Genomic DNA, 20,341 nt, shown 5'->3' on the forward strand with positions numbered 1-20,341 from the left:
TTTAGCCAATTTTCTCACAATAGTCTCGAAACCTTCTGTGGTCTGGCCTCCTGGTGCCTTCTCCTCCCTCTCCCCAGTGCACTCATGCTCATTTACCCCCCACACTGGCCACACTGGCCCCACAGTGCTTCCGGGCCAGGCCTGCTCTCGGAAAAGGCTCTTCACCTCTGTTCTGCCTGGACCATTCTTCCCTCAGGTGTCAGTCTTCCCTCTCTCCACTCAAGTCTGCTCCAATCTCACCATCTCAGTGAAGAGTACCCTGACCCATGACTATTGACCTGCTAACTTCAGGATTCCTGACTTTGCTCTATTCTTTTTTTAAATAGCATTTCTCACATTCTAACATGATAAGCAATTTATCATTTTTCCCCTTTCTGTCTCCTCAACTAGAATGCAAACAGGGATCATTGTCTACTTTGTTCACAGTTAGATCCCAAGAGGCTGGAACAGTTTTTGACACCTAATCATTACTCAACAATTATTTGTTGAGCAAAATCAATATATGAATGAAAGAGTTTGAAGGAGCATCAAATGATAACTTTTTCAAAGCACCCACCTGCTTTGCTTCAATCCCAACAGGAAAATGAAAACTGAATGTGTGGGGGACAGAATAAGCAGGTGCAACTAAATAAGCAGCAGAACAAGTAGTGAACTGTAAGAGTGGGGATGTAAGATTATGAAAGTCCTTGAAATAAGAGAAGATAGGACCTTGACTGTATTTGTAGAACGGAGTCACTAACTACTGAAGACAGAGAACAATTCAGTCACAATAAAGCAGAATAAACTCTGTACGCAGCCTAGAAACCTTTGTAAGATGGTCTGGCAAGGTAAGCGATGATCTTCATGGTCACAGGTTCTAATATAAGCTAGAACATTGAATATCATTGAAGCTAAGTATTTATAATGGTTACGTTACTCCTTGAAAAACTGCTGGCATGCTATATTTATTCTCTATAGTTTTCTGTACGCTTCAATACAGAATATATAAAACTAAAATTTGTGAATTAAAAAAAAAAGCAAAGACCCAGAAAATCAGGTAGGTCTGTGACTAGTTAGATACCTATTCTAGGATTGGAAACTTTTTGAATGTATATGATTTTTAGTGATAGATACAAAGATTTTTTATTTCTCTAATTCAGCCAACTGTCTCACCTTTTACCCAATCAGAATTATCATCTTCCTTGCAAGCCCTAATAAGAAAACTAGCCAATCATTTCCCCTTTCCAGTTTTCCTATGTCTGTGTATGAGTCCATCAAAATCATGGATTCTGTCCAAGCCCCATCTTTATATCCAACTTCCATGATTCAGTTCAAATTATTCGGCTTTTTACTTCTCTGCCCTGCTACCAGCCTAGTCCAAGCCCTCATAAGCCCACACCTATAATTCTGCATTAATTCACTTAATTCTCACAATGACCCCATGAAGGAAGTCCCATTTATCAGATGAAGACTCTGAATCACAGAGATGTTGAGAGTCAAGGGCTTATAAGCGGAAAGCCAGGACTAGAACCCAGGCAGGCTCACTCCAGAGTCTGCTCTGAACCTGTTTCAGTGACTGAATAAACTGGTCAAATTCCCCACTGGTCAAATTCCTCCCCTCAGTACATCCTATATACTCATTTCCCTAAAGTCTGTCTTAGCCAGCTGCTCTACATCCTCAGCATCTAAAATGACTCTCCGGTGACTATAGTTAATAATACTGTATTGCATTTCTGAAAGTTGCAAAGAGATGAGATCTTAAAATTTCTCATAATTCCACTGTAACCAGGTATGCTGACCGACGTTAACTAGACTTATTGCGGCGCTCACTTTGCAGCGTATACATGTACCAAATCACTGGGCTTCCAAGGTGGCGCTAGTGGCAAAGAACCACCTGCCAATGCAGGAAGCATAAGAAATGCGGGTTCAATCACTGGCTCGGGAAGATCCCTGGAGGAGGGCATGATAACCCACTTCAGTATTCTTGCCTGGAGAATCTCAAGGACAGAGGAGCCTGGCAGGCTACAGTCCACAGAGAGTCAGCCACGACTGCAGCAGCAGCTTAGCCCTGCACAGTGCAGCACCAAAGCACTATGCTGTACAGCTACACCTGATATACTGTAGGTCAGTTAATCCTCAAGAAAAAATTAAATTGATAAAATGGATTCTCAACAACATATGGCAACAAGATTGTATCTTTCCTTATTTTCAGGGCCTTTCAAAATCTGATCACCCATCCTGACTCTTACTGTTCACCAATTCCTATCACACCAACTTCTTCTATTTGCTGTTCTCACAGACATCTTGCCTATTTCTGCCTCCAGCCTGAAAAAGGCTTCCTTTGTACTTTACTCCCATCTAATCTTCCTTCAGGCTCCCAAAGCGCTGTGACCTGTCTTGCCCTGTGGCTCTTAATTAGGTACCATCTTCCATGGTCATTTATATTTCTTTGTGTAGCCTTCATCGCTCACTGGGCTTCTCAATCTCACCACTGTTGATACTTTAGACGCTTTAGATGGATGAATTATTTGTTGTGGGGAGCTGTCCCGTATATTGCAGGATGTTTAGCAGTATCTCTGGCCACTATGCACCAGGTGCCAGCGGCAACAGCCCCATCACCCCTCTAATACCCACCTCCCCCTCACTGGTGTGAACACCGCAATGTTTAGCGGCATTGTCAGATGTCCCCTGAGGGCAAAATCACCCTTTGTTAAGAACCACTGATTGAGCTAGATTGTAACCATTGAGCTAGATTCATGGTCTGTGTTGCATGCTTTTTTGTCTTGTCCATAACATCAGAGGCTTGTTTAGAACAAGAACCTGATAGATAACTGTTAAATAACACCTTCCTGATCTCTACACCATCATATTACATTTAGGCTCTATTTCTCAGTAACTCACTCTACCACATGGTATCTCACAGCTTGATGCTGGCCGCAGAGAAAGCTAGGTTGACCACGTCCTTTTCACTAAGTGGGACAGCAAGGCTGAAGAAGACAGCTTCCGGAGCTTATAGTAGGTCATGAGTCTAACTAACATTTTGTTCCAGATATAATAAAAGAAGAAGAAGGAGAGGTGGGGGGAGAAAAAGAAACAGCAGTTTATCCGAAATCAAACATCAATCCATGAGATGCTAAACGAAATGGTGAAACTGGTGTTCAAATTTTTTTTTCTCTGTTAGGACAGATATGGAGTTGAGCTATCATTAGGGTCAGAGTAACCTGAAGTCACATCATGTCTCAATTTTCTTGTAGCAATAATATGATGTGGGGCAACTACTCAGGAAACTCACCTGGAAACCTACCTTCTAAGAGAGGCAGTTCCCCACTCCTACCAACAAAGCCTTTACCATATGCACACACTACAGTAAGATCTTATTATCATATACTAATTCACACCCTATGGGAGTGACGCTACTGGTAAAGAATCCCCCTGCCAATGCAGGAGATGCAAGGAGCTCGGGTTTGATCCCTGGATCAGAAAGATCTCCTGAAGTAGGAAATGGCACCCCACTCCAGTATTCTTGCCTGCGAAATCTCATGGACAGAGGAGCGAAATCTCATGGACAGTCCATAGCATCACAGAAAGTCAGACATGACTGAGTGACTGAGCACACACACATATACACACAACTCACTCCCTACACTATTTCAATGTGTAATAGTAAGATCTTACTGTAATAATAACGTAATACTGTTATTATTAATGTTATTATTACCTAGAGCCAGATATCCTGGAATGTGAAGCCAAGTGGGCCTTAGGAAGCATCACTACAAACAAAGCTAGTGGAGGTGATGGAATTCCAGTTGAGCTATTTCAAATCCTAAAAGATGATGGTGTGAAGTGCTGCACTCAATATGCCAGCAAATTTGGAAAACTCAGCAGTGGCCACAGGACTGGAAAAGGTCAGGTTTCATTCCAATCTCAAAGAAAGGCAATGCCGAAGAATGCTCAAATTGCCGCACAATTGCACTCATCTCACACGCTAGTAAAGTAATGCTCAAAATTCTCCAAGCCAGGCTTCAGCAATACATGAACCATAAACTTCCAGATATTCAGATTGGTTTTAGAAAAGGCAGAGGAACCAGAGAGCAAATTGCCAACATCCACTGAATCATGGAAAAAGCAAGAGAGTTCCAGAAAAACTTTGCTTTATTGACTACGCAAAAGCCTTTGACTATGTGGATCACAATAAACTGTGGAAAGTTCTGAAAGAGATGGGAATACCAGACCACCTGACCTATCTCTTGAAAAACCTGTATGCAGGTCAGGAAGCAACAGTTAGAACTGGACATGGAACAACAGACTGGTTCCAAATAGGAAAAGGAGTACGTCAAGGCTGTATATTGTCACCCTGCTTATTTAACTTATATGCAGAGTACATCATGAGAAACACTGGGCTGGAAGAAGCACAAGCTGGAATCAAGATTTCCAGGAGAAATATCAATAACCTCAGATACGCAGATGACACCACCCTTATTGCAGAAAGTGAAGAGGAAATAAAGAGCCTCTTGATGAAAGTGAAAGAGGAGAGTGAAAAAGTTGGCTTAAACCTCAATATTCAGAAAATGAAGATCATGGCATCCAGTCCCATCACTTCATGTCAAATAGATGGGGAAACAGTGGAAACAGTGAGAGACTTTATTTTGGGGGGCTCCAAAATCACTGCAGATGGTGACTGCAGCCATGAAATTAAGATGCTTGCTCCTTGGAAGGAAAGTTATGACCAACCTAGACAGCATATTAAAAAGCAGAGACATTACTTGGCCAACAAAGGTCTGTCTAGTCAAGGCTATGGTTTTTCCAGTAGTCATGTATGATGTGAGAGTTGGACTATAAAGAAAGCTAAGCGCTGAAGAATTGATGCTTTTAAACTGTGGGTTGGAGAAGACTCTTGAGAGTCCCTTGGACTGCAAGGAGATTCAACCAGTCCATCCTAAAGGAGATCAGTCCTGGGTGTTCATTGGAAGATCTGATGTTGAAGCTGAAACTCCAATACTTTGGCCACCTGATGCAAAGAACTGACTCATTGGAAAAGACCCTGATGCTAGGAAAGATTGAGGGCAGGAGGAGAAGGGGACGACAGAGGATGAGATGGTTGGATGGCATCACCGACTCAATGGACATGAGTTTGTGTGAACTCTGGGAGTTGGTGTTGGACAGGGAGGCCTGGCATGCTGCAGCTCATGGGGTTGCAAAGAGTCGGACACGACTGAGTGACTGAACTGAACTGAATGTTATTATCCCCATTGAACAGAAGAAACTGAATAACAGAGAGGTTCAGTAATTTGTCCAAAGCCACATACCTAAAAAGCAACCAAGCACAAATTTAAGGCCACAGAGCTTGGTTGAGTCCATGAGCATAATGATGAGCCTCCTCTTGTGGATGAGAAGATTGGGTAAGTTAGCAAAGGGGAATGCCTAGAACAGAGCAGTTAGCCATTTAATTTCGCACCTTTCCCATCACTCAGCTTCCTAGAACTCATTCATGTACTGTGTATTCGCAGGGTGGATTGAAGGTAAACAGATAGAAGCGGACTGCGGTTCTCCCTCTGAAGACAGAATGGGAAGAAGGCCAAGTAGGTTAGAGCTGACCTTCAGTATTCTCTACCCTATTTGCCCCACTCAGGACTCTAATGGTCCCTCCTCCAACTATCAACAGCTCTCCAGAAGGTGTAAATGATATGAGAGTAAATTGATGTAACAGTAAACATTCACTGCAGGGCTTCTTTTAAAGGCATTTTCACGTTTGTAGGCATGACACTCATCTTTATCAAAGTGATCAGAGACAGAGAGAGAGAGATTGATTTAAGGAATTGGCTCACACAGTTATGAGGGCTGGTAAGTCCAAAATCTGATGAGGCAGACTGGAGACTCAGGGAAGAACTGCAGTTTGAGTCCAGAGGCAGGCTGATGGCCCACTTTTTCCTTGCTTAGTGGAGATCAGTCTTTGCTCTATTAAGGCCTTCAACCGATTAGATGAGGCTCACCCACATTGTGTAAGGTGGTGCTATCTAACTATCTCATCCTCTGCCACACCCTTCTTCTTTTGCTTTCAATCTTTCCCAGCATCGGGGTCTTTTCCTTAAATTAAATATATAGACCTTTCAAAGGGAAATTGCTGGTATTTGTCAGCAGACATAATATCTGGGGACTAGGAAAAGGCCTTGCCCTCTTCACTGAATTTATAATACATGACTACACACTAGCAGAGTGGATAATAAATCCAGCAACAATCTCTCAGTTATCTTTACTCTCTTCTGCAGCCTAAAATTTAGGAGGAAGATTATTCAGAAATACTCATTTGATTTGCAAAGCAGAAGTAGAGACATAGAGAACAAACATGGATAACAAGGAGTGGGGAGGGAGGTGGGATGGACTGGGATATTGGGATTGCTACATACACTGCTACGTACAGAATAGATAACTAACAAGAACCTACTGTATAGGGAACTCTCCTAAATACTCTGTGGTGACATAAGTAGGAAGGAAATCCAATATCCATATATGGGATATATGTGTATATATATAACTGATTCACTTTTCTGTACAGCAGAAACTAACACAACTTTGTAAGACAACTATACTCCAATAAAAAAAATTATTTGTCCTCATTCAATAGCAAAGACAACTGCCTTGAAATAAAGGTCCGACTCTGCCATGACTTTAGTCACAATAAGGTTTTGTTCTATCACCGCTGAAGGCCAAGGACAGCTGAGAGCAGGGAGGCCCACTTCTGCCTTGTTTATGGTTCCAGTTCTGCACAAAACAGTTACTAGCAACTAGTTGCTGCCCAGGGAATTATCAATGAGTGAGTGAAAAACAAACTATAAAAGCCAAACAGCTTCCTGATGATCCTTGTTTGGCATGACTCTCAAGACACTTGGCATGTCTGCTTACAGACTGAAGTGTTGATTCATGCCAAAGTAAATGACAATGATTATTGGATTCATGGTCATTTTCTATTTACAGCATCACAGGTCGTCCAGGTGAATGAATAAACGAAGTCACTGCCAAATGCCCACAGTGATTACAGAAGCTATTCTTTGAATTTTTTCTCATTAACCTGCAAAGAGAAAGCCTTTTTGCGCCTTTGTAAAATTTCCGATTTAGGCAGAAATTCATGCATACCTGGCCTTTGCCAGAGACTGTCTAAAACGCCCCAGAGACAGACAATGACTATTTGCCTGCTGGAAGGTTATACTCAGGGTTGAGGATTATCACTGGAAGTAATCAGAGCTTCCTCTCCCAGGCTTACGTCTGCGCTGTTCTTTTCATCTGCTGCTTATTCCCCAGCAAATGTCTTTAATTATCTATCGTGTACCAGCAAATCAGGAAAAGGGCATCACATCCCGGCGTAATCTCTGTGACCTTTAGGAACTGGCACGTCTCTCATGGATAAGGGAGTTGGGCTTCTCATTTTATTTGATATTCTCGTTCTTTCCTGTGAAGGCTTGCTCCCCCTTCTCCCATCCGCGCAGGTCTCCTTTCCACCTCTGGCCTTGCGCACATGGCTGAGGCAGGGCTCGGTTTGGGACGGGTTTCCACCAGGGGGCGCTAGAAGGGAGCAAATGGGAGAAGCACCACTGTTCACATCTCCCGAAGGCTCTCAATCCCACAGATAAGCCCAAGTACAGGAGCTGTTGGGCCATTGCTGTCTGGGAACAAAGCTGGCGCGTTTCTAATGTTTTCAGGTTTGTATGTGTATAACTTCACGTTCATCTCCGGGCGTTTCCGATGGCAGAGTTTCGTTTTGAATCAGTGCGCCAAGTGAAATTCACTCCTCCTGAGTTTGCTTATAACAACTGGCTGGTTGCTTATAACAACTTTGCTAGTAATAGATGGCTGGTGACTTTTTTTTTTCTTCTTTTTTTTTTTTTTTAATTTTATTTAATTTTTAAACTTTACATAATTGTATTAGTTTTGCCAAATATCAAAATGAATCCACCACAGGTATACATGTGTTCCCCATCCTGAACCCATGGCTCTGTACTAACACTTCACTATATGAATATACCACTGGTGGCTGGTGACTTTTATTTGAAAACGTAAATAACTGGCTCGTTTCAAGAGCTGCCTCGAGCCAAAGGCTAGGCTAGTGGCCCAGCCCACACGATCCAGGTTGTGGTTTTAGGACCAGGAATTCTAGGGCAGCTGCACTCACAGCTGAAGAATTCCAGGAATGGCAAAGTCTGGAAAACTTTGGCTTTGGAAAAATGGCTCTGGGCTATTGGAGCTGATCCTCCTAAGTCCACTATAAGAACCACCTTTTTTCCCCCCCCAGAAATTCACAAAAAGGGCACACCTCTTCATGACTGCAGTAAACTTCCACCACTAGATCTATTTCTGGGACTTTCCAGTAGGTCAGACAGTAAGAATCTGCCTACAATGCAGGAGACCTGGGTTTGATCCCTGGGTCGGGAAGATCCTCTGGAGAAGGAAATGGCAACCCACTCCAGTATTCTTGGCTGGAGAATTCCTTGGACAGAGGAGTCTGGCGGGCTACAGTCTGTGGGTTTGCAAAGAGTCAGACACAACTGAGCGACTAACACTCCACTCCAGATCTATTACGGGACTTTTAAAGACAGGTACATTTTAGTGAACTTAACCCCACGCCATCTGGGAGGTGTGACACATAGCTAGCTTTTTTCTAGCTTGGATTTCTACCTCTGAACAGGCACCGAAAAAAGGCTTTGTATTCACCAAACTAAGAATCCACACCAATGAGGGAAAGACAGAAAAGAAAATAGAGAGGGAAAGGGGAAGAGAGGGAGGAAACAAGAGGGAGAGAAACACATTGAGTTTTTCACAGAAATATTTACTCAATGTAAAACATTATCCTTGAGACAAACTTATGGTCACCAAAGGGGAAAGGTGAGGGCGTGATAAATTAGGAGTTTGGATACACATATACATACTACTATATATAAAATAGATAATCAACAGGAACCTACTGTATATATATAGCACAGAGAACTTTTACTCAATATTCTGTAATAATCTATATGGGAAGAGAATCTGAAAAAAAAGTTGATCTATATGTATAACTGAATCATTTTGCTGTATACCTGAAACTAACACAACATTGTAAATCAACTATACTCCAATATAAAATAAAAATTAAATTTAAAAACATTTCAAAGATATCCTCAATTCTGAGTTTATGCTCTATGTATTTGAAACCTTACATTTCCCTTGTTATGTGTGTGCGCCTCCTCTGATGTTAAAAGGACACTCCTTTCACAGAATTAAGAAACAGTGTGTTTCCATTCTTCTAAAAATAGCAGTCATCAGAGATGTTAGTGTCTTTTAAATGTATTGACAAAATAAGTCAGCGACTCTGTATTAGATCCCAAACTGGTTTTTGGACATTATCCTGTCTGTTAAAGCTTCAAGTTATTCCACTAAGGGATTCGCTGGTTCCTAATAGAAAACAGGCAGCTAGCTCGTGGGACGGTATGTGATACTCTGGGTGAAGGACAAGCACAGTGCTGGCCTGGCTGGGCCTGAGAGGCTGCTGTGTGAGGAAAAGGGCGAGGGGACTCTGGAAGCTCGGGGAAGCTCTGCACTGGGGCACTGGGCACGAGGGGAAATGGTGTCCTGGGAGCAAAGATGCTGAAGGAAAAGACGGAGTCTCCCTGAAGACTGACAGCTCATCCGTTCACAGCTTCAGCCAGCAAAGCCCCGGATACCGAACATTCCAGCTCCAGAAGCCCTTGTTTGCTCCAGGAAAGAACTTTATTTCTTCTCAGTTCTGAGCTAGCATGAGGAGGGCTTTGCAAGTATCCTGCACACAACTCCTCCATCCCCAGGTCTCAGAGTGGTGTTTCCTAGGAGGTTATGGTCTATGAGCTCCAAGTGCACGAACAGCTCACAGACATCACATGCAGACATCTGGCCAGCTTGGTGGCCACCAGACCTGCTGGCAGCCAGCACTGGGCCACGCTCTCCAAGGGCAGGGAGGAGACAGATGCTGGTCAGTGGGCTTCACTGCGCAGCAGGGCATCTGCTGGTCACACACAAAAAAGTGTGGAAACCTCACAAACCCAGTGCCAGTCAGTGGCTGCTGTGGGCATTATTGCTTTTATGCAGCTGTGAGGGGATAAAAATGAAATGATTTAGAAACAAAAGGAAAGACATGCATTCTAGTGTCCATATTAACACTGAGCCTATTTTTCAGAAAGAGGACCAACTCCAGCCTGAGGCAACTGGCCGAGTCTTCTTTGGGTCCATGGCTGTCCTAAGTTTTGCCACTGGTTTAGCTAGTCATTGTTGGATGCCAAACCTCGAGGCAGAAACCATCTCACAGTTTCTGTGGGTCGGGAGTCCAGGCACAGCTTTGCTGGGTGCTTCTGAATCAAGTTGAAAAGTTCACGAAGCTCGTGACATTGTGGTAAAGGGGAGTTGGGTTAAGTTGGAGAATCTTCTTTCAAGTTCACTCACACGGCTGTTGCTGGCTTTGGTGGCATGGCTCATGGGGATGGGGATTCTCATAGGGTGTCCAAGAGTGCTCAGAGCATGGCAGTGGGTTTTCCAAAAGACAGGGAGTCTGAGAGCACTAAGACAGAAGCTACAGTCTGCTGCAAGCTCATCTCCCAGGAACACTCTATCCAGCCCAGCTACCATACTCCATTCATACTAGAGAAGAGGGATCATGCAAGGGTGTGGACAGCAAGAGGAGGCATCACTGGGCCACCTTAGAGATGCCCATGCAGCCACCCTCCTTATCTTCATATTAATTGGAAAAGAAATAACAGAGAATATTAATTTAAAGGGGTTTGTGTGGGACTCAAATACAACGAGGAATGTTGTTTTTCAGGTTTTGTTTGTTCAGTTGTTGTTTTTCAGCTCAGTCATGTCTGACTCTTTGTGACCCCATGGACTGCAGCACGCCAGGCTTCTCTGTCCTTCACCATCTCCTGGAATTTGCTCAAACTCATGTCCATTGACTCGATGCTGCTATCTAACCAACTCATTCTCCCCCGTCGCCCCCTTCTCCTCCTGCCTTCAATCTTTCCCAGCATCAGGGTCTTTTCCAGTGAGTCAGCTCTTTCCATCAGGTGGCCCAAGGAGGAACAAGAAGGAATAAGAGGGGCTTTGAAATCAGAGGCCCAGGAAAGGTAGAGTGACCGCGGGGTCCTTACCTCGCACCCCACCCCCGCCCCAGATCAAATTATGAGTCCAGAAAACTGCCTTTTAACAGTATCCCAGGCACACTTTGGACACACTAAGACTTAAGAAGCACTCAAAGATTACTTTCCTTCTACTCTATAAACTGGAAAGAAACGAGAAATAAGGTGATGATGAAGTGGAAGGGAGGGCGGTGGTCAGCTACATGAGCCCCCAGCATTTCTCCCTGGTCCCTGCGCCCTAAATAATTCCCCTGGGCTGGGTCTGTCCTCAGACCGGCCGTTAGTTGTCGTTTTACAAACCGACCCTCACTGGAGCAGGGCCCTGGCACCTCCCTCAGGCTCTGCCCACCTGTCTGTATGATCAACACTCACCTCCCACCTTCTCCTGTCCCACAGCAGCCTAGGAGGCCAGACTTCTATGACAACCCTTAAAACAACCAGTGTGTTTCGCAAATGACTCTGGTCCAGCAAATACTTAGAAATATGGTTTCAGCTGGTACTAACACATCTTGGGGCACCCCTCAGTTTTCGCTCATCGGCAGTAAACACTCATTTGTTTCACCCAGGAGAAAACAGAGCCACATCTAAGTGCAATTTGTTGGAATAAATAAATCGGTGATTCTCACCATGCAATCAAATTATCAGAAGCTGGAAAGGACAGTGATAGTTCATCAAACCCATGCCCTTCCAGACCAGACAGAATGATCCTCAAAATATCCCCACAAATAGGCAACCTCTTATTCAGTCCTTTGGGCAATCTAATCGTTGTCTCAACCCTCACTGTTTATTTTATATATAACTGAATCCTTCCTGTTATTTACAACCTTTTCTCTAGTTCTGATCTCAGGAGACATGAAGAACAGATGCCCACATGGCTTTTAATAAAAGATTTTTATTAAGTCACTGCTCATCTTTGTCCTGTCGCCGGGGGAGGTGGGGACACGGGCTGTTGCTTCTTAGCTCTTAATGCTTCACTCTGCTTTGCCTGTAAGTCTGATAACAGGCATCCATCTTTATGTGTGGATCCAGACAGTAAGTTATAGTTCAGGTAAGTACAAGTGGGATAGCCTGGATTATTATTTTTTTTTACAAATCTTATCAACGAGTCCTATGAGGTGATTTAGTTTAAACCCATGACATTTTAAAAACTGCAAACAACTTTTCCTAATGCAACTTAAAAAATCAGAAATGCAAAAACTGTTGTCAGCTGGCCTTGACGGCTTTATTCTCATGTGACTGAGTGTAGTTTTCATAGTCATCCAGTATTCAAATCAGTGTTTTTCTTCCCAATTTTTTAATTTCTTGCATAGCAAGACTCTCTGAGTCTTCAAGGTAAATTAATATGCATTTCCAAAACTTGTACATGGGACTGAATAGTCCTCCAAAGCAATTCCAAAATTAAGTTCATGAAGAACCTGTCGTTTTAATTTCTTGTTTCTCTAATATACTGTGTTGGGTGGTAGGCAAAAAGAGGGTCCCTGTTGTACAGATGGGGACCTCACATGAGGAAGTTGCCAAAGGTGACCCCCTAAGGTTGCAGCAAATCCTGAACTAGAATTGGGATCCTAGACTTCTGCCCTCAGTTCTCTACACTAAATATTCTAACACAAATACTTTTCAAACTGATCACATTTCTACACACAGCAATTTTGGGGTTTTTTGTGTGTTCTTAAGGCTGAACATTTTCTAAAATGACATCATCACCATGCTTATTCAAATAACAAACAAAACCCTGTCACAACATCTGGGGAAACTATCTTCCAAACATCATAATTTCTGGCTTTCAAGAGTGAGAATCAAGCCCAGAACAAGCCCTGAAGATAAAGGCCCAAGCCATCTTACTTACAGGTGGAAAGAATCATGCTGCCTTATGTGGGGAGCATACAAACAGCCTTCTGGTCTCCAGAGATGCTCCTGTCACAAAAACACATCTTTTAACTGAAATCATAGCTCACTGAAGACGTTTCTCACGGGCAAAGTTAACCCCACCTATTTTCCTGTTCTAAAAACCTCAGCGAAGTGTGTGAATGACAACCTGATGGCCTATATAAGAGAAAGCTGAATAATCTCCATCCGGATCTGAGGGTAGCTGCTGTTCGCTCCTCCTTCCCGACTGTGTGGGTGACCCCACCAAACACCATTTCAAGAAGTCACAAGGTTTGGGCAAAAGGGACCTTAAAAAGAGCATGAATGCAAACTGCTATCTCTGAACTGAGGAGGAAACGGAGGCACACATGGGATAAGGGGCACAGTTCATGGTAGAAACAGAACTAGATTGTCAGTTTTAAAGTACCGTGTCTAGAATGTTCTGTCCTCCGGCTCAGTACTAACACTTTTTGGCACCATCAGAAGAAAATTTATTCCGTGGGGAAAAGGGAAAACCAACCCATCCCCAGGTAACTGGGGTGTGGTAACATTATCAATGATAAAAATGCACTTGGGAGTTTCACTTTATCCCATTGAAAAATAAACAAAAAGTAAGTAAACTAAAGGGAACAAGTGCGCTGAAGACACAGCAAATTCACATGGCCCTTCCTATTTCCTGCTTTATAGATTAAGATCTCTTTACACATTCTGGGTGGATTCTTCTATTTTTAATTCTTTTGCTGCAGCTATATATATATAAAGCTATATATATATAGCTTTAAAAAAACGTTCCAGTGAATGATTTAAAGATTTTTTAAGATGTTCCCAAATGTAGCCAAAGCTTGCTTTCCCATCAAAAGTATTCATCAACTGTTAGGGCGAGGGCTATAGCTTCTCCTTTTTCATCAAAGCCCCCTAGCACTTTCAGTGCAGCTCCTCAAGGTCAAAAGGGAAACACGGGATGTGGCTGGGAGGCGCAGGAGGAGTCAAGGCGAGGAAGGAAGGAAGGAGGAAAGCGTGAAGATGACCGTAAGGTAGGCTACACCTTGTGCACAGCCAACTCCCTGAAGGAGCTACAGTTAACAGATGCATATGTTGTTGCGATGAGGGTACAGTTAGACAGGAAGATGAGGAGGAAGGCAAGAAACAGACTGTGACAAGACTCAGGACAAATGTTTTATTTTTTCCCATTAGACAAGGAACAGGGAAGGATAGAAGACAGCTGAACTGAACAGACTGGAAAGATGATTCTCCAGGGTCATATTAAGGTGCTGCTCAGAGAAGCCAGCCACAGCTTGTGTTCCTTAAAAGGTCTTGTTTTCCCATATGTACAGCATGTATAATAATCTTTTTTAACCATTTAAGCACTTTTTCAATTAAATGGTTCTAGCACCACTGTGTGGAGAAGGCAATGGCACCCCACTCCAGTACTCTTGCCTGGAAAATCTCATGGGTGGAGGAGCCTGGTAGGCTACAGTCCATGGGGTCGCTAAGAGTCCGTCACGACTGAGCGACTTCACTTTCACTTTTCACTTTCATGCATTGGAGAAGGAAATGGCAACCCACTCCAGTGTTCTTGCCTGGAGAATCTCAGGGACGGAGGAGCCTGGTGGGCTGCCGTCTCTGGGGTCACACAGAGTCGGACACGACTGAAGCGACTTAGCAGCAGCAGCAGCACCACTGCAAGACCTGGGTTTGATCCCTGGGTTGGGAAGATCCCCTGGAGGAGGGCATGGCAACCCACTCTGGTATTCTTGCCTGGAGAATCCCTATGAACAGAGGAGCCTGGTGGGCTACAGTCCATGGGGTCACAGAGTCAGACACGACTGAGTGACTTAGCACACACAGCACACAGTACCACTGCTGCAGTATTCAAGTCGGTGCAGTCAACAAAAGAGGGTAGATGGGTCACTCACCTTGACTTTGCCTGCTCTTGCCTCTAGATCCTCAGAGTAAACAGGGAAATGAGAAGTCACATGTAGAGGACATGCTGTCTGGGTCCCAGCAAGCTGGCATGTGCCCTACAAGCTGGCATGTGATAGAAGCAGCCCCACCCTTGTTCATGAGACTTGCAAGATGGTAAAGGAAGTGGGTCTTGAGTGTGTAGTTTAAAAAAAAAAAATTAAATATGGAGGCCTCAGCTCATTCTTAGAAGCAAGAGCCATAATAAATCCTTTGAAACCCAAGTCTTGCAGTACACAGGTTTCTTTGGGCCCCGCATAAATAAGACATTTTAGTGCTTCAAACATATGAACCACAGAGGTGCCTTTTTAATGTCCCTAGGTCAACAGGGAGTCCTAGAGGAAACAGGTAGCTAGGGAACAGTATTTGCACTATTCTGAGGCCATGGGCTCATCTTCTGGCCTGTTACTTGCTTAGGGAACCAGTGGGGTATACTCCTGAACACAGCATTGCCCTCCTGTGAGCTGTTTCCTTGGCAACACTGTGGTTTAGCCTCTGCAGCTATTCCTGGGGAGGGTTCTATAGGATGTTGCTGGCCAAGACAACTCATTGCTGGGCATTAAGTAGCTTCTTCACATAAGAACTGCTGTGTGAATGCTACATAAGGAGTGTTCACACAGTGCGGCACAGAACAGGGTCAAGACCAGGGCCCCTGGAGCAGATGAATTCCTGAAGCAAGCCCCTGTGTCCTCCTGGGCTTTCAAAACGAACAATCCTGTGTGCAGCAATACATGGCCTTTGCTTTTATGACAGAGACTGTGTTTCTTTTCCCTGGGCTTATGAGGAAATGAGGTTCTAATTCAGATTGTAACCTCAATCACAGAGTCTACTATAAAGCAATAATAGACAATTTCTCTGACACAGGAACTCAAGTCCAAGCAGGTCTCCTGAAAACCAGCTGCGAGACAGCTTAGTATACCATGCTCTCCATTATTCCTGGATGTTTCCTGGATTGTGCCAGAACTTGGCTTGCTCCTGCATCTTGCAGGCAGTGGGGACAGCCATTGTGTTGAACATCACTGATCCTTCTGCTCCAGCATTTATGTCCAGGGACAGAGTCTTAGGACACAGAGACTAACTGAATGGCCAAGTTCAATTCTCCATACAACTCCAATTAGCTGTGGATATCATAGACAGGACCTTTCAACTCTTTGTGATCCCAAGGACAACAGCCCGCCAAGGCCCTCTGTCCATGGAATTTTCCAGGCAAGAATACTGGAGTGGGTTGCCATCGCCTTCTCCAGGGGATCTTCCCAACCCAGGGATCAAACCCAGGACTCTTGCATTGCAGGCAGATTCTTTACCATCTGAGCCATCAGGGAAACCCAGTTCAATTTTCCATCCAACTTCAATTAGCTGTGGATACTGTGGACAGGACCACTTAGCCCAACACAAACCCTGCTGGGGGCTTAAACTGGACAGGCACCCCAAACATGGCTATTCAAGTAAGGAGCGGGCACAAGCAATAGAAAGGTCCCGACATTCCTCTTCAGTAGGGAATGTTTTATCCTTGGGGGAAAAGGAATTAAGACAATCCATGTCCTAATAAGGCTGGCTCATGTATTACAGAATTAAATGTTTCAATTAAATGACAACTCATGAAATTAGCTATATCCCAATAAAAATTAAATAAAAAAGACAACTCACGTTTCTTATAAATATATAACTTTATATATTATATATATTTATAATATGTACAGCATACAAATATGTTTTAATGAAATACTAATGGCAATCTTGAAAACAGATGTTTCAAAACCTAAGATGGGTACCGATCCATCCAGAACCCACATTCTAGACAAGACCCTGGCCCAGATTTTTGTAAAAATCATAGGGCAGATGGGTAGCTGGACTGCAGCTCTGACGCCCTTCCTCCTCCCAATTACCCTGGCCTTCCACTGATGCCAGCGGACATGACGCCACGTACACCCGAGAAATGGACTGACTCCGGGGGCCTGGGTACAGTGCTTGGCCCACAGTGGGCACTCTAGCACTTGTGGAATGAATAAAAGTGGGTGCTTTTAACCACTTTGTCTAAGCCAGCATTTCCATTAATCCAGAAGATTCAGTCACAGAGCTATGGCTGGTCATGAAGCAAATGCATCAGATGTTTCCACTTTATAAGTACAACAATCTTCCCGTCCAAGTGCTAAATAAATTAAGAGCCTGCCACGAAGTGCCATTTCATCCTTGTGCTTTGGAATCTGGAAGCCGTCGGTCACAGCACCACTCATCTTCCAAAAGTTTCTCCACATTCGACTAGTTCATCTATCGTGCGCAGCAAATCTTCGAAGGAAGGCCTTCCCTCTGGTTTCTATAATTCAAAAAGCAAAGAGAAGCTGTGGGTTCCAGAACCCATCCCCAAAATGAGTTTTCACTGTTCAAACTCAAATGGCACAGCACACCAGAGCACACATATATCCCATCAGGTCTCACTGATCCTGCGCGTGCTGCTGCTACACTCATCTTTCTGCCCCACAGCTTTTGCATCCAACTCAAAAACCTAGTAGAGATCCCAGCTACCTGTAAAATCAAGTCCTGCTAACCTGCAGTGCCCTCTACGACCTGTTCCACCCCCATGGCCTTGCTACCCAGTTTTATTTCCCACAAAAACCCTCATATGGGCTCTATGCTGAAGCAGAACAATCTCCACCCTTGTGGACACAAAGTCCAGTACCACCACCCTATCTTTGCTCACACTATCCCCTCCTGGCCAGTGCTACTTCTTGGGCAGTAGGCCTCTTCCCATCCCAATCAATGCTCTTAGGAGGCAAATTATAGCAAGTGACTGAGGGCATGGGCTTTGGAGTTGGACAGGACTCTGTTTCTCTACAGTGAAGTGGCCTTGGGCAGGCATTAACATGGTATCCCCATCCACACCATGGTCAATGTATCCATACTTCAAAGGGTTACTTTGAGGACTAATCAAAAGCACTTAGCACAGTGCCTATCACGTAATAATTGTGAGCTAATATCACTGTTATCTTTCAAAAGTCACTTTCGTGTCTAATCTCTTTCTGTCATTGTTGCTGTTTAATTGTCAGTCAGGTCCGACTCTTGTGACCCCATGGACTGTAGCCCGCCAGGCTTCTCTCCATGGGATTCTCCACGCAAGAATACTAGAGTGGGTTTTCATTTCCTTCTCCAAGGGATCTTCCCGACCCAGGGATCAAACCCACGTCTCCTGCATTAGCAGGCAGATTCTTCATCACTGAGCCACCAGGGAAGCCAATCTCTTCTATGAGGTGACTTTTCAACACAAGGAAAAGGAAAACTTTCAAAGACCATGAGTAAAGTAGACCTGAGGAATTTGAGGCTTGGAGAAAGAAACCCTCTCTGGTGAAAGAGTAAATATTTCAATAACACAAGAGGGCCACTGAAAGAAGAGCTACTTCTCCAGGTGTGTTCCCAGAGTCTCCAACTCAGGCAACCATGGAAGGATGCCCACTTGGGAGGGAAGGGGCAGCCTGAATTTACTATCTTATTATTAGCATTTCCACATCTTCACATCTTCTTCCTGTTATTCAGATTGAGTTGAGAAGAGCAGCTTCCTACTTAAGAGTCTGAAATCATGTAAAGCATGCACTCATTCACTAGGCTATAATGACCACACATTAAATTAAAATCTACCAAGCCCAGATCCCTGAATGCTTTAGAGTCTGAGGAAGAAAGCACCCCAAAAATGTTATACCTCCTGCCAACATCTCAGCATCACCTCGTATACATATCTGGAGGCCAACTTTGGCTGGTGGAGTCGGTGGCCGCGAGTAACCATGGTTACCACTTCATAGTTGGTGTTTTTCTCAAAGGGCATTCTGCCTTCAGTGAATATTTCCCACATTAAGACACCTGGAAGATGAGAAGGATTGCCAAAAAATGCACCCACTTCCTCTTCAGGGCAGTGTGGAGGGGAAATGGAGCGTGAGTCTTACCAAATGACCACACATCTGATTTGCTGCTAAAGCGGCTGTAATTAAACACCTCAGGTGGACACCACTTCACAGGAAATTTAGCACCAGAAGAACTCGTGTACTGATCATCCAGGACATACCTAGAGTACGACACTGAGTTATGATCTCTATTTTGTACAGGTTCTTTAATCCACCCCCCCACCTGCCTCCCTCCACCACCAGCCCCCCGCCCACCACCACCTCCCCACCACCCACCCCAGAATCAAAACACAGTTGATTGAAGTCCAACAAGCATCCGGTTGAAGCTGCTTGCCTCTGCAGCCACGCCTCTGCGATTGTTGTCTTCCTCTGAGTGCTTGAGATGGAAACACTACCTTCTATCTGTACTTTCACTTTTCTGTTTTTCTTTTTTATAAGGCAGTGGAGGCAGCACACAATAAAAGCTTGCAAACTGTTTTTTTAAATAAGCAATTTTGTCCTTTAAACCAAGTTTTGCCCAAATGTTCCATTTGTAAAACATCTAAAGCAGAGCTGCTCTAAGGAAGTAGTGCAAAGAGCTTGGAACATGTGCTTTTGCCCCCATGATTCCACAGAGCACAACTTAAAACTATAGCAAATAAAAAGAGCAGAATGATATATGTACACTGTGGTGTATATACCATGACATCCCTCCTCCATACACACACACTCAAAACAATACCATGTAGGACACACACAAGCTGGTAACACCAGTTACCCCTGGGGAGGATCCTTAATTGGGATGGTAAACCTGGGTTCTTCAGCCCTTTCTATAATGTGTTCAGTATGTATTTACAAGAGGAAGGTAGGGACATATAAAGTTAATTTATACAAACTCCATGGGAAAATATTCAAATACTTGCACTAACTTCCTTTGCTGTATAGACAAAGCTGGTGAAAATGCCACCGTGGGTGCCTGTCAGTCAAGAGAGTTTGAATTGAGTGTAGAATGAGTGTTTTAGAAGCAGGGATCCCCAGCCTCTGAGGTCCAATGCCTGACGATCTGAGCTGGAATTGATGTAATGATACTAGAAATGAAGTGCACAATAAATGTAACATGCTCGAATCATCCTGAAACCAGCCCCACCCCCGGGTCCACGGGAAAACTGCCTTCCACGAAACTAGCCCCTGGTGCCAAAAAGGCTGGGGACCACTGTGTTAGAGGGACTGATGCAAAAGCACAGGTTTTTCTGAAAGCCTGACATATATGAAAATCAAGCATGAGATGGGAGGTCTGCCTGGCAGATACAGAATGTCTTCACAGAATGAAAACAAAGAGCACTGGGTCATTACTTCCTGAGAGTCGGCAGTTCTGGTCCCATTTCTGACAGTAAAGGCTTTCAAACCTCCCTCGGCTTGAGTTTCCTTAGGAGAGAGACCTGCCTGTATGACCTGGCCTTGGCTGCTTTATAACCATTCCTCGTGCCGACCGTGGGCCAACCACCCTGACCCTCTTCTGACTCCTGAGCAGGC

General features: G+C 44.1%; 2 protein-coding genes across 7 annotated transcripts in view; both read right to left on the reverse strand.

Moving 5' to 3' along the window:
• The window catches only part of TXK (TXK tyrosine kinase), a 61,988-nt gene extending 46,906 nt beyond the window's left edge, over positions 1 to 15,082 (reverse strand). The window contains exons 1-2 of one of the 2 annotated variants that reach the window (XM_010858889.1): positions 14,894 to 15,082; positions 12,958 to 13,025 (exon numbers count right to left, since the gene is read on the reverse strand). In XM_010858889.1, coding sequence (XP_010857191.1) covers positions 12,958 to 12,973 — 16 coding nt within the window. In that variant the 5' untranslated portion in view covers positions 12,974 to 13,025; positions 14,894 to 15,082. The remainder of the gene's footprint in view (positions 1 to 12,957; positions 13,026 to 14,893) is intronic. The other variant, XM_010858887.1, reaches the window with a different exon arrangement.
• Positions 15,083 to 16,588: 1,506 nt separating this feature from the next.
• Positions 16,589 to 20,341, reverse strand: part of TEC (tec protein tyrosine kinase) — a 170,350-nt gene continuing 166,597 nt past the window's right edge. For all 5 annotated transcript variants that reach the window (XM_010858892.1, XM_010858890.1, XM_010858891.1 and 2 more), the window contains exons 16-18: positions 18,872 to 18,990; positions 18,631 to 18,788; positions 16,589 to 17,253 (exon numbers count right to left, since the gene is read on the reverse strand). In XM_010858892.1, the coding sequence (XP_010857194.1) occupies positions 17,170 to 17,253; positions 18,631 to 18,788; positions 18,872 to 18,990 (361 nt within the window). In that variant the 3' untranslated portion in view covers positions 16,589 to 17,169. The remainder of the gene's footprint in view (positions 17,254 to 18,630; positions 18,789 to 18,871; positions 18,991 to 20,341) is intronic.

The sequence above is a fragment of the Bison bison genome, unplaced genomic scaffold (genome assembly GCF_000754665.1).
Source record: "Bison bison bison isolate TAMUID 2011002044 unplaced genomic scaffold, Bison_UMD1.0 scf7180017864451, whole genome shotgun sequence".
NCBI lineage: Eukaryota > Metazoa > Chordata > Mammalia > Artiodactyla > Bovidae > Bison > Bison bison.